Source organism: Pelobates fuscus, chromosome 4 (assembly GCF_036172605.1).
Source record: "Pelobates fuscus isolate aPelFus1 chromosome 4, aPelFus1.pri, whole genome shotgun sequence".
NCBI classification, from domain to species: Eukaryota; Metazoa; Chordata; class Amphibia; order Anura; family Pelobatidae; genus Pelobates; species Pelobates fuscus.
In genome coordinates this window covers 48,194,229-48,208,967 of record NC_086320.1, presented here as the reverse complement: position 1 = coordinate 48,208,967, position 14,739 = coordinate 48,194,229, and the positions used below count along the sequence as shown (strand labels likewise).

General features: G+C 39.0%; 1 protein-coding gene across 1 annotated transcript in view; it reads left to right on the top strand.

The window, feature by feature from the left end:
* The window catches only part of TRHR (thyrotropin releasing hormone receptor), a 51,742-nt gene extending 49,823 nt beyond the window's left edge, over nt 1–1,919 (top strand). The window contains exon 3 of the mRNA XM_063450282.1: nt 1,381–1,919. Coding sequence (XP_063306352.1) covers nt 1,381–1,806 — 426 coding nt within the window. The 3' untranslated portion in view covers nt 1,807–1,919. The remainder of the gene's footprint in view (nt 1–1,380) is intronic.
* The last annotated feature ends 12,820 nt before the right edge of the window (nt 1,920–14,739 follow it).

The window sequence follows — 14,739 nt, the reverse complement described above, 5'->3', positions numbered from 1 at the left end:
CTGCATGCTTTTCCTGACTGTCAATTGGGGCAGCCCCCCCCCACCCCCACCCCCCGTTAGTACTCTACTGCCTGTGCACCAGGTACCTAATGTGAGCTGCCAGTGAAGGCTGTGTGACCCACCATGCATTTAGGAACTAGTTCAGGTGTGCCCAAAAGGTAGATCCCCAGATGTGGTTGAACTACAACAAAGCATCATGGATGCTGTAATTTTTTCAGAACACCTTACTAACTGCTCTTGCAATATAGAGCCACACCGATTGTCCAAACTGAGGACTGTGCAGCAAGCACAGTGACAAACCACCACTGTCCCCAGCCAGGGAGAATGAGACCAAGAGAGCCATCGAACCCTCTGCCCGCAACATGTGCCCCCCTGGCAGGGATAAGAGTCTGAGGGGAACTATGAGCCCACTGAGCGGACTTGCGAAGCATGTAACAGGCCGGCTAAGCGTTTAACTCGGATGAGCACCAAGCAAAGAAAAAAAAAAGCTTTGTCACTACCCAAAGGTACACCAGTGACACCTGAAATTCTGTAGTTCCTCATCCTCTTGCACCGTGCCAAACTGCTTTATAGACCTGCCACTGAACATAAGTTCCAAGCGACATCATCTGAACACTATACAAGCACAGAGACATCCACAGCCCGACATAGACCGGGCTTTACAAGAGACAGCAGCTCAACACATGCCACCTAAGAACTGACACTCTTGGACGAAACATGCAGCCATACCTTATCCCTACACACTTCTCTCCGCTAGGTCTCCCACGGACATATGTAATATCACAGTCTGCTCAGCCCCAGTGATTTTCACTTTAAGCCTGTTTCTCTTAGACAGCATGTTATACTATTTGTCCTCTTCTTTTCTTTTTCCTCCTAGAATATGCACAGAAGCACTAGCATTTACTGCGCAATTATATACATAAGTCTAGATTTTACACATGGTATAACTCTTACTATCCTACCTTACTCTACAAGTGCATTCTGATAATTTTCAATACATGTCCTACCTAAACCACTCTGCTATTGAATTGTATACATGCCTCCCTAATCTTGATTACCCTCCTCAGAGACATGCTAGATATGTTAAGCCTGAACATAAAACAAAAATGTTTCATTTAACATGCCACTGTTCAGCCTGATTGTATATGTGTACACTGTTGTGGCATTTGAAAATGTTATATAAACAAAATAAAGACTAAATGTATAGATATGTAACGCTTTAATGTTTTTTTCTAAAACTATTTTATTTTAAATGTATTTGAAAAAAAATTAAATGTAGTGTTCACTGTTTTACATTTGACCATTATTAAATTATATTGTATTTTATATGTCTAGTTCCTTTAAAATAGTTATATAATATTCTTTTTTTTCCTTCTGCAGGTTACGAAAATGTTGGCAGTGGTCGTGATATTATTTGCTTTCCTATGGATGCCCTACCGGACATTGGTTGTTGTGAACTCATTCCTGTCCCAACCGTACCTTGAAAATTGGTTTGTGTTATTCTGCAGAATTTGCATATATCTGAACAGCGCTATCAACCCTGTGATTTACAATCTGATGTCTCAGAAATTCCGTGCGGCTTTCAAAAAACTTTGCAAGTGCAAAAAGAAAAGTACGGAAAAACCAGCTAACTATGGCGTGGCACTCAATTACAGCGTTATTAAAGAGTCATCCAATGGAGGAAGCCCCGACCATTTTAGTACTGAGCTAGAAGATATTACTGTAATGGACACATATTTGTCACCTACAAAAATATCCTACGATGACACTTGTTTACCATCTGATGTGTCCTTCAGCAGAACATAGGAGCTGTATAACTGTATATCACGAGCACATTGTAAATGTCTGTGAACAGGTTTTAAATAATTAATTAACTGATAGTGAAGCACACATAGTATTACTACACCTCAAATTAGTAGATGTATTTTATTGAAAAGTATTAGTCTAAAAGAAACTACATTAATAAAAAAAAAAACAAAAAAAAAAACAATACACACAACAATCACGTACACACGCTTTTAAGTTATCTTGGAAGAATAGGAGAGCTATCTTTTTTTTTTTTTTTAACGTCTACAATTTTGTAAGAGGGTTATCTCAAAGCCAAGGGAGCAAAAAAGCAAACATATCTTCATTTTATACAGTCTTACATAGGACTTATTTTGGGGAAGAAACATGGGGTTATCTTCACTCTTATCGCAATACATTGCGATAGACAGCCATTGGTCAGTTGTACAGCATCAGTTAAATGTTCTGCAGAGAATTTAAGAAAAATTATTAAGGCATGCACAGTATAATAAATGCTGGTTTAGTTATATATCTTTAAAATCATTACACAGTGTATCTTTTTCATGGAAATATTGTGACACCACATGAATTTTATGCCTATAGGTGCCATGAAACATCTTAAAGTGACTGTCACTCTTTTTTTATTGTATTTTTATAGCCAAATCTCCCCTCCCTATATAGTCATTTTTTTTTAAAATAATTTATATTTATTAAGTTATACATAAGGAAAAGTAGGAGCTACTTTACTTAGGTATAACCTGCAGTTTGACAAAATTGACAATGGGTGGACCTTTAGTCTAGTTCCACGTTCTTTGTCATTACCTGCCAAGCTTTTACATCCTACCAGTGGTGTATCACTTCTGTCATTGCCTGTCTGTATGAACATGCGATGTACTGGGCATGCATGTATGGCCTTGAAAGGGCAGAGGCAGCGATTTCTGTCAGCCACCATTTTGGAATTGCCAAGATGGTGGCGATGTGGAAGAAGACTCAGCACTAGAGAAAAAATGTTAACTAAAGGTAAGTACAACTAAGGCCGTACTGGTCCCTGGGTCACTAAGGGTTATAGGGGATCTTGAGGGAGGCATAAACAGGCTGGGGGCTATTAAAGAGAGGATTTGGTGACAGAGCCACTTTAAACAGCAACTATATTATTTTACTTTTCTAGCTTAGGTCCAACTACATCCAAAATCCTTACCCCAGATAAACAGTACATGTAATCAAGCATTAAAACCTTAACAGATACATTTACCCAACCTGTAAGAGTATTCATAAAGGACCACTATAGTGCCAGGAAAACAAACTCGTTTTCCTGGCACTATAGTGCCCTGAGGCTGCCCCCACCCTCATGGCCCCCCTCCCGCCGGGCTGAAGGGGGTGGAAGGGGGTTAAACACTCACCTTTCACCAGCGCCGGGCTCCCTCAGCGCTGGGGACTCTCCTCCTCCTTCGGTCGTCATCGTCGTGCGCGCATTAAGTCAGTCAGTAGGAAAACATTCTCAATGCTTTCCTATGGATGCTGGCGTCTTCTCACTGTGAAAATCACAGTGAGAAGCGCGGAAGCACCTCTAGCGGCTGTCAATGAGACAGCCACTAGAAGCTGGATTAACTCTAATGTAAACATAGCAGTTTCTCTGAAACTGCTATGTTTACAGCAGGCAGGGTTAACCTTAGATGGACCTGGCAACCAGACCACTTCATTAAGCTGAAGTGGTCTGGGTGCCTATAGTGGTCCTTAACTCTAGATGCAATGTGACAATTCCTGATTAGAGGATATATTTAATCTTGGGGAAAAAAAAAGGTCTGAATGCTAGTTGCCTTAAAAAGTGGATTTTTTTTAAAAATAGCTACAAATATTAATAATAATAGCTTGTTGATACAGGTAGAAAATGAGATCACTATTACTTATTTTTTATTGAAAACATATTACCATAAATAACATTTCTTTGAAGCAATGGATGCATAGCTCATTTTTTGTGTCGATTGCTTTTCAGACAAACTTAAAAATTACAATTATGCAAATGTACACAATTTCTATTTTTCATTTATTCATTGAGGCTCTATAAAAAACATTGGAGTAATGAAAAGCTTTAGACAGGATGCAATGTCCTTGATCTTGGAATATCTTACAAAGGGTCCAATATTTTAGTTTTAAAGACAACATTACATTTTCTGCATATACAGTAGGTGTTACAAAGTAGATAAAAAAAATTATCAAATAGCCTTCTTATAGGTCTTATAGGTAAAGGGCACTGATTTTATTACTAGCAGTACAACTTACTAAACATGGCAAATGAATGTAAAAATAATTTCGGCAACGGAGCATAATGCCCACATATAGTAATTACAATTAAAGGAACACTGTATATTATAGAAACACAAAACGGTATTCCGAACACTATAGTGTCCCTCTGCTCCCTCCCAGCATGGCTCCCTTCCCAACAGCAAATAAAGGGTTAATAACCCTTTTACACTTATCTGGGTCAGGCTCCTCTGTCATCAGCCAATGGGGGGGGAAACCTAATGCCACATGCACATTAGGCATTCCAAATAGGAAAACATTAAATAAATGCTTTCCTATGGGGATTTAGAAGACACTGGACATCCTCATGCAATGCGTAAGAATGTCTAGCATCATTTAACCGAGTCAAACTCTGTGAAAGGAAAGGAAGCGCCTCTAGTGGGTGTTTACCATAGTACTAGAGGCAGGCTTAACCCTGCAATGTAAACATTGCAGTTTATCTGAAACGGCAATGTTTGTAGCTGAAGGGCTAAAATAACAGGGACTATATACCCAGTCTTTATTGCACCCATCTTCATCAATGAGATGAATTGTTATGGGTGCCTATGGTGTACCTTTAAATCATATATTTCTAAAATTAAGGTATTTAAAACAGTCCAATGGCTTGTCCCTCCTCTCTGATTGTAAGAACGATGTGACCAATTGAAACCTCCTTTACTCTTTAGAGTGAGCTATTGGAGTCTAGCGGTGAAATAGGTTTCTGTACAGACTATTATTCATTCCTAGAGTTAAATAATGATGAGTAAAAATGTATGGGTTAAAATTAATTTTGCTAAATACATGATAGTAAAAAAAATTATACTCAGTTCTGGGAGTGAGGTAATTTGTGTGAAGAACTGTTTTTCCCTTTATAATTTTTTTTTTAAATAAAAATTAAATTGGTTATGGCTTAAGTTTAAAGCTTTACATTGTTAACTAGCTACATAGAGATAGATAGATAGATAGATAGAGAGATACACAGATAGAGAGAGAGAAAGAGAGAGATATAGATAGATAGACAGACAGACAGACAGACAGATAGAGAGAGAGAGAGAGAGAAAGAGAGATACATAGACAGACAGATAGATAGATAGATTGATTTATTTATTTATTTATATGTATAGTATAACAATTTTCACTGCCTTTTCTTGTACTGAACCAAGGAGGGCAAAAAAAGCCGCAATTTACAAAATGGCAAAAATCCTTTTTGACTCTCAAGTAGCTGTTTTTTTTTCTTTTATCAGTCTTCTTTTGGATGAACAGGGGAAAGGATGTGTGAAAAGTCACTTACGGTGATATTTATCTCATTAAGTTACCGAGACATGACAGCCATGAAATAAATAAACATATGCACAACTCGACATTCTGCACGTGTAGCTGGGATACAGACACCGTGCTTGTTTTGTATGTATTTATACGTATATTTGGTTTATGATCTTAGTGTTTTCTTTTATCAAGCTCTAGTAAAAGTGTTGCTTTATGGCTGCAAATTGCATAATTTATTTGCATAGTTTTTTTGTGCAGAGCTGTTTACTTTAATATGTTGTTTCAGTTTCTTTTTTTTTTTTTTTGAATTTCCGGATATATTGTGCTACTTTTTATTTGTGGAAATTAATTTTAGAATTAATATTTGTGTAATACTTGTAAAATATTATTTCTCTCTATATAACATACAACTTACTGTGTGAAGCCAGTACTTTTACTTTTGCACAGCTAACATAACATCAGTTTGGTAACGTTAATTAGATGTATGTGCCACTTTATTATGTATATGTCTCTACATTTTATTAACCCTTTCTTAACAAATGATGTCAGGAATGACTTCTATAAAGGGTAATTTATTGTCACGAGAAGGGTAATGAATGCTCTATAAAATATCATACATTTAAGAATGCTTATAGCAGATATGTACATTTCATCTTTAACGTAGGTTGTTTACAATTATTCTGGCCACTGATTGGCTTGCAGAAAATTAGAGTTTACTGCAATCTAACAAGACTAGACACCAAGCCCTTAGGGACCAAATGTTCCTCTTGTGGATGTCACAGTCTTGTCTTTGGAGAACTTACAGCAGCAAAGAGGACCATGCCTGGTTATCTGTGGTAGCTCTGTGCAGTCATACAATCAACTGAATGGATTGTTCTACTTTTGAATACCTTTTGTCCTACTCAGGTTTGTCCAAAAAGACAGAGAATTCCCTAATTTGTCTTTTGGTATCTATGGATTGTGTTGGAATTTCAAAGAACTTCCAACAAAGTTAGTATGTATATTTTAAAAAGATCATCTTTAAGAAATACTCAGAAGTGGCAGAGAACAGATTCTTATTATGACGTAAACCAGTGAGGTCCTCAAGGGGTTAATTTTTTTCACTATAATTGTGCAGGTTTTTATTTTTTATTTTTGCTTTGCATACTTTATTTTTCCTAGGCTTATGGATACAGTATAAACCAAACAAGCTACATTTAAGCTTTGTTCATGTAAAAAAAAAATATACATTGTAAATCCACATTTTTTACTTCAAGCACTTAATGGTATATTGAAAATATGTTGTGTTTGGTGTACATAGTATGACATTCCAGAAATCAGGGCTATGTATCAAAATCTGTACATGTTACTCTATGGTGAAAAGTGGCAAAATTATGGAAATAAAGCTTATCTTTATAACCACAGATTGTGATATTAATGAATTAACTCATTTGTGGGAATGGCACCTGGGCACTCATGAAAAATGAAGATTTAAATTGTATTTTTTGATTGTAGCGTGTGGGTCTTGTCCCTTCATATTCACCATTAAGCATATTGATGTAATTTCACAATGAGGTAACGTTACAAGGATAATCAATTTTGTTCTTAGAATAGTTAAATTAAATTACATTAAAAAGTTATATTCTGAGGCAAAGAGCTTTCTAGGATGAATCACCATGGAAACCACTAGAATACCTCTCAACATTTAGCACTTTTCACCCACAACAGCACCGGTTTTACCTTGATAGATCTCCACCCAAATGTAACATTTCTTTGAAGTTTCCATACCTTAGGTGATGTGAATTACAGTTTTAATGCAAAAAAAAATTTAAAAAAAACAAAATGCATACATTAAGGACCACAAAAGTCACCCTAGCCACTTTATTGATATTACGTGACCTAAATGCAGTGGTTCTGTCATATTACCATTCAAGGTAAAACATTCCCCTTTATCAGAAACTGCTATGTGTACTTTTAAGGGTTAAACACACCTCCAGTGGCTGCTGACAACAGACGTTAAAATCTTCCCCTTCTAGACGGATCACCTCAATGAGTGAGCTACCTCTCTCATCCCTCCCTGTCGATGCTCCCTCCTGACTACCTCAGTTTGCTTATTTTCTTTCTTTTAACTCTCCTTTTATCCCATTCCCTTTGCCATGTATGCACTCTGAGCCGGCAAACCGGTCCAATTACAGGCTTTTTGGACTGTGCATGGCCCCAGTGATGTCAGGAGAGCCCCAGTGACGCCAATAGGACATATTACACTACTAAAGTTGTGCTAGAGCATAATGCAATACAACGATCTGAGCATAATAAAAATAATTTAAAAAACAAACAGATATCTATAAAATACATGGAGCAGAGCACAATACAGAGTTAACCATACCACAAACAGAGCTGATGAGATACAGATGTGTACTACACAGAGCTGGACACAATACAACAATGTCTATAAAATAAACTAATTAGGGTAGACCACAGAGAGGAGCTGAGTAAAATACAGAGAAATAACACACCGAGCTGGGCACACTAATGAGATACTCATAACTATCCCACACAGCCAGGATCACTGTGATCTGCCTAGCCGTCTCATAACACTCACTCTCATGATCTGATCTTCAGCAGTGCTCCTACTATGCTAACTTTAGCTTTCCATAAATATGGGCAGACTAGATAGGCTGATGGGTTCTTATGTGCCCTCACATTCTATGTTTCTATGGTTGCTGTTACAAAACAAATCAGCTATTCCATTAGCACTCAGTACATAGTGTTCACAAGGTAAATCAGCAGGATAATGATGGACTCGTTATTACCTTTGCAGCTGACATTGTAAATAATCTGCAGTAGTAATATAGAGCCAAGAACTAGCTGACATGGTTAACAGAATCAACAATCATTACAGAGTAAAAAAGATTGAAATAAGAATCAGATCAGTCCTCAGAGTCACAGCCCGCGTCCTGACGTTTGAAGCTTCACATCTTTTCAGCTAGCCACAGCATGAGTATCTCAGGTCTCATATGTAGAGGGACTGAGCATTTTAATTAAAACGGTAAGTATGTGCAATATGAGTTATTATAAGTATTAGTGACAGGCAGCACAGTGCTGTGTATCATAAATCTCCCCCTCCTTTTGTCACTCCTGGGCTTCCCTGACTTTATATATATTAATTATGTATTTGAGTAAATCAACTCTCAGGCTGGGTTTATTGGGAGAGAGGAAGAGATAATATTTTACACTTACATTTGGCAGGAGTCAGGAGCTGCTGCTGTTGTGCTCTCTCTGTGTTACTTCCAAGATGGCTTCTTGGGCACAATAACCCAATCTCCTGGTGCTATGAGCCAATGATGGCCCCTGAATAGAGAGGTTAATAGCATGCCTGCTCTCATGGGCAGCTGGCTCTCCTGCCTGAATGGCAATTCCATGGGATATTCTTCTTAAAGGAGACTAGGCAAGTGCACAACCTGCTGAAATGGGGCAGATTTTAAACCTGCCCAAATTTTTTGACATGCCTAAATGCTCCCAAGGAAGCTGCTCCAAACAGATACCAATGAGGGAGAGGAACCCTGCAGAACCACCTTACCATAATAGGCTTACCACCCTCCCCTCCAGAAAAAGAATCTTAGTGATTCTAAACTACTGCAAATAACCTTTCCCCACATAAAAAACTGTTGGGCACTGCCACAATTGCCCATAAGGAAGAACCTCCACTTCATTGTCCTAACTGACCATATGGTTGCCTTGTTATACTGTTTCCTGTCCTATGTAATCAAATGGACATTGATTGATTCATATTTGAGATTTTTGTGAAAACCTGCACTGGCTCTTATGAATGCCCACTCTAGAATGATTACCCAAAACACCACAGGTCATGAGGTGCCTATCTATCTTTTTTCATATTTTTAAAGAGGTAGAGGTTATAGACCTCTGGACTCTCTCTATCTTGACTGTTATGCCACACAAAGCTCTTTGTATGTCTTGTTGGGGCACACGTAGATGCTGCTAGCACAATTTAGAAAAACCTCTAAATTGTATTTCCTACAGCTTCACCTTACCTATAGTTCCAAACACCTGTTCCAACCTTACTTATAATGTTGCTTTAGCTCTTTTTTGCCTTTATATATATTCAACAAATTTCATGGAGACTACAATTTTAACCACCCACCTACTAAACACGCTTAGAACACAATTGCTACTCATTGCTGTACAGAGAGATTCAGCACCCTTTCACACAGTTTCCTTGCCATGTATACAAATATGTTACTCTTCTCCTCTATAAGATCAATCTGCTTTTACTTTGTTTCATTAGTAGCAAAAGGAGCATGATCACAGATAGTCAGATAACTGTAGTGACTATATTAGGCCTTTAGCATATGCCTCCTTCGGGTATATTGTCTTGAAATACATACATTTTCTGCTTGTTGCAGCACGAATTTTAGATATATCTAAAAACATCAGTGGTTGTTAGGGCTGCTCTAGACTTCAGATTCTCAAAAGAGATTACTGACCCTTATAAAATAGATCTCTGAGTCTTAGTAATCCACATACTCCAGTCAGGCAAATCAATGCATGACCAAACGCGGCAAAAAACTCTATTGCTCTGTAAAGGGTGACCCCTTTACAGAGCAATAGAGTTTTCTTTTGCAGCGGATGGTCATGTATCGTTTTGCCCAACTGGAGTATGTGGATTACGTATGCAATGTTCATTTGCATTTCATGACATATATGTTCCAGATCAATTAATTGAGAACAGCTGGGTATTGTGTTCACAAAAAGGTTCAAGGCAGTCGTGGGGAGTCAACTAAAAAAATTGTGGAAGGTCTGCCTTAAAAAGGTCAGATTATATGTCAACCCATCTGTGATGACCGTCAGGAGAGTGCCGTGCTTGGACCTTGGCCAACAATGCTGCTGCATAGTAAGTTCTCAAACTTGGTAAGCCCAAATCCCCCCCACACCACTCTTGGTCTATAAAAAACTGTTCTACCAACCCTACACCTTTAGAACCTAAATATAAAGTAATCTATTGATGTGTGGAGGAACCACAGGTCCGAGTCGACCACTGGGATCGGAGGGGCCTGAAAAATAAATGACTGGTGTGGCAGCATGTTCATATCAATGCTGTGTACTCTGCCCATCCAAGAGATTGTGTATTCCTTCCAGTTCTCCATATCTCTTTTCAGGAGTATAGTATAAAAATTATGCCTTTAACATATTAGATTAGCGTATATAGGGGAGTAGTTTACAGTGTAGAGGGCAGATGGGGAAGCTGTTATTCTGATGCCCAGACAGGGCATAGATGAGGAAGTGAACTGCAAGTGGAAGGCCTCTAACAATTGTTTGTAAACATCATGGGGGAAATGTATTGCTATTGCTATGGATGTCTCTATATTAACTTTGTAATCTGCATATGCAGAGAAGTTGTACAGAAGAAAACATAATTGAACAGGGAGAAGGATAGCTGTATAAAAGATAGAACAATAATAGAGGGCCTTATGGGGCTTCATATAGATGGCTAGTGCTACTTCCTCTTGTGTAGGTGGGGATGAGAGGGACTCCATTTTAGTTTCAGGTCATCTTTGGTGTGAGAAGGGGAGTGATTACAAATTGCAGTGTAAAATGGACATCAGCTAGTAAAGAGACTTTTCCAGTCCCTGATGCTTGTGATGGTGCATAAGGCCCAAAGGCAATAGGTGTGTTAATTCTATTGGAGCATTCAAAGAAAAATTTATTAGTATTCATCAAGGACTTGCACACATAATCTAAGGTCCTGTCTAGTCTGGAGAAAGTCCTATGTCATCAACTGTGTTGATTAGATTAGACTGTGTTTAAACACCAGTTTGCGCAAGTGAAATTGGAGAGAGAGGATGCCAGTCATCATTTTATTTTTATAGTGAGAAGCATGTTTATTGAAGGTACCAGATTACTCCCTTATGAGTGGCCTAAGTACATGGCAAATTAGTATCAGAAACAGAATTCTCCTTAGAGTAGTTAATTAGATTCAAGCGTATACTCTCCACAAGCTCCTGATTTTGCAAGAGGATTCAGCTTCCAGGACCATAGTCAACTTGGAACCATTAAGTTCCATTAGAAGTGGGCCATGGTCCAACCATATCAGTGAATATCAAGACGCCCAGGGCTCCGCTCGAGGATATTAAAAGAGAGTCTATACACAAATAACACTGAGGGGAGAAGTAGTACCTAACTAAAAGGTGTTGTCCTCTCTGTATGTCCAACAAATTAGACAAAGGAAGCAAAATGTTCCCAAGTCCCCCTGGCGTGGGCCAAAGAGGGTGTCAGAGCAATCCACTGGGGGCAGAGCACAGCATTAACATCATCCCCTCCCCCCCACCGCTTCTCACATCTCTGATAGAGTGGCCCAGAATGTCTTATTTAAAAATTTTGGGGTATACATGTATCGACCAGAGGCAATTGTACACTTAATCAAGCTAAAGCATCAGAATATATCAAAAAGGTATCAACAGTTTGTTCCTGAACTGTAAATAGACTATTTATATGCATAAGAACTGAATTACCATTCTTTTTTGAAAGAGCACAGGAGGAGAAGATCCTGAAGTAGAGACCATCGTAGAGCCAAAAAGGAGAATTTTTAGAAATATGTGTCTCCTGTACAAAAGTCTTAAGCTGTTTAAGTTCTCGAAACATAAATCTTCGCTTCTTAGGAGAGTAAAGTCCCTTAACACTAAGAGAAATAATATTTATTGAGGGGATCATTGAAAAAAACTTACTGAAGAGTGTTTTAGGAGATGGTCGTTCTCCATCCTAGCCTACACCCCAGCACTCCCCACTCCACTCAATAGGGTGAAAAGGAAAGGATGCAAGGAAGTAAAGTGAAAAAGATAGAAAAGGAGAAAGAGAAGTAAAAAACATTTGGTTATTATTATTTAAACTTGTGCATATCAATGGTATAGATCACCCTGAACAAAGGCAAGTGAAATCTGTCTAACCTGGCTCAATGGGACCACCAGATAACCAAGAGAGAAAGGGGTTGGAGGAAGTGCCAAATATTGATCAAGCAATCCCACCCACACTCAACCCGTAAGGATAAAACAGTAACATTATAATAGCACTCAATAGGGGGAAAACATAGAGAAAATGGGTACGCATAACCTCACACTTGTAAAGGTGTGGAGAACAAGAAGAACAGTATCAAAGAGGGCAGAGCATTTCGTTATGAACCCTCAAACCATTGGGGCCATAATGGAGCAAGACACAAGTATATTCAGTCTATTGTAAGGCCTTGGTGGCATGGGCATATCTGGAAGCTGGGATCCATTGATCATAGCGATGGCTTCATCTACTCCAGTACAAAAGGTTATACGTTGTGGGTTCATTGCTATAGATTTGGGGAGAGAAACAAGTTCTATAGCATGTCCAAATTCTGGTGCAAATCTCCATACTGTGTCAAATCAGTTAGTGCCGCATCATTACTGACTCCAAGGAGGTTATATGGAATTGTTCAATAAACAGGCATACAATAAACTGTTAGGAGTTTTTTTCAGTTCTTTTTGGGGAGGGGATGGGGGGTTGAAAGTTGTTTTGTTATTTTTAATGCATATCCCCCTTCACCCTTACTAATTTACGGTGATTATTTACTCTTAGCTATTGTATACGTGCCTATAATTTGGAGTCTAAGTATACCCCGTCATAGTCTCAGTACTTCTCCAGTGTCCTTATCTGAGGACATCCCCCCTCCTAAAGCCCTAGAGGCCAACTAAAATAAGCCAATATACAGTGTTCAGTTCTTAGGATTCTAAGAATACAATCTGTGATTTCTGGTATTGGATGATCTCCGCCTCCTCCTCTGTGGTCCACTGCCTGAGTACCTCTACTTCAATGATTATCTGCTGGGCACTATTGTCTATTCCCCCTTTCAGAGAGTGTTCCACAGTGAAGAGGATGTGGAAGAAACAGACACTTCATTGTGGTGAAACGCATTAAATGTTATTTTACTACTTTGTATTGTTTTTATTATTTTATGTTCTAGTGTATTAAATAAAGCAGCTATTTGCTAACCTCTGTGGACTTCACTGTGATCTTCCATGGAGCTTGGGATCAAATATTCCTTTGGTGGGGGGAAATACCACCTGAGTGCTGTGGTTTGAGCAAAACCTAATTTTTGTGAGTACCTCTCTGTAAAGGACCTCCACCAAGGACCACTTCCTAGCTGTATCAGGGGACAAACCACAGCACTTCTGCCCACAGTCGCCATGGCTTGACTAGGGTCCTGGAACCGCTCCCTACTTGAGCCGAAGGGGAACTCGCTCAAGTCATTCCCCAGGCACTGGAAGACACTCCTGGGAGCTCTAGTCCTTACAAGGACTTTCCCCGTTGAATCCACCACACTGGAACAGTGATTTGTGATTAGCCCTTTCCCCTCCCAGTAACCAGTTGACACATAGTTCTGGGAGTACAAGTTGGAATACGTTTAATCTGGCCAGATGACCTGCTTTTATACATTCTGAACACAGAAAAGCACGCCCATGACACTCCTGTGCCTGACACATTTAGGTTTATTTAAGTATTGGTTTTCCATTTAAATATTTGTCTCTCCACTTTTTTTATATATTCTACTATTAAAAGTTAGGTTTTAAGATTAATTTTCTATTGTTAGGACTTTATCTTGAAACAGGACAGTGTGTTTCTTCCTTTTTCATTTAGGAACTGTACTAAACCCAATTATCTCCAGGCACAAAAAACACACATTTCACAAATACCCCAAAAGTACCTTAAAAATACATTTAAAAAAAACCTAGAGTGTTACACCCCCTGATAGCCCCGATCTGGGTGATCAACATATCCAAAAATCAACCAGATCCGTTCAGAGGTTTGGGAATTTCCTTGAAGTCTTAATTTGACCGTGTCAGGATTACAGTATGATCCAGCACGTAGAATTGTGTAACACAGAGGACTGATAGGTAACGTATACCGGACCTTAGAATGGCCGGACTAACGTACCAAAGAATAGTCAGGAATAGCCGAGGTCAAGGGATACAGAAAGAGACTCAATGATAAGGAAAAGCCAGGGGTCAGGGATGCCAGAAAATAAGGAAGTAAAAATCAATGCCAAAGTCAAATAACCAGAATAACCAGAATCAATAACGCGCTCTCGGACAACCACAAGGGAAACCACGACAGGGCACTGAGCAAGAGGAGAACTGGGCCTATACCCCGCCTGTGGATCCGATTGGTTGTAACCGGCCTTTGACCCCAAAGGCAGTTACCAGGTTCCTATTTGCATGATTGCTGCTCAGCACAAATCCTCCTGTGGATTGATTGCTGCTTGGCACAGACCGACCGCACACAAGGCTCCTGCCCAAAACAGTTCCATAAAATCATGGCTAGCAGTCGGTCTAGTTTGGTAGTTTAAAACCGAACAAATTACTAAACATAGTCATTATTCTGTCCCTTGTT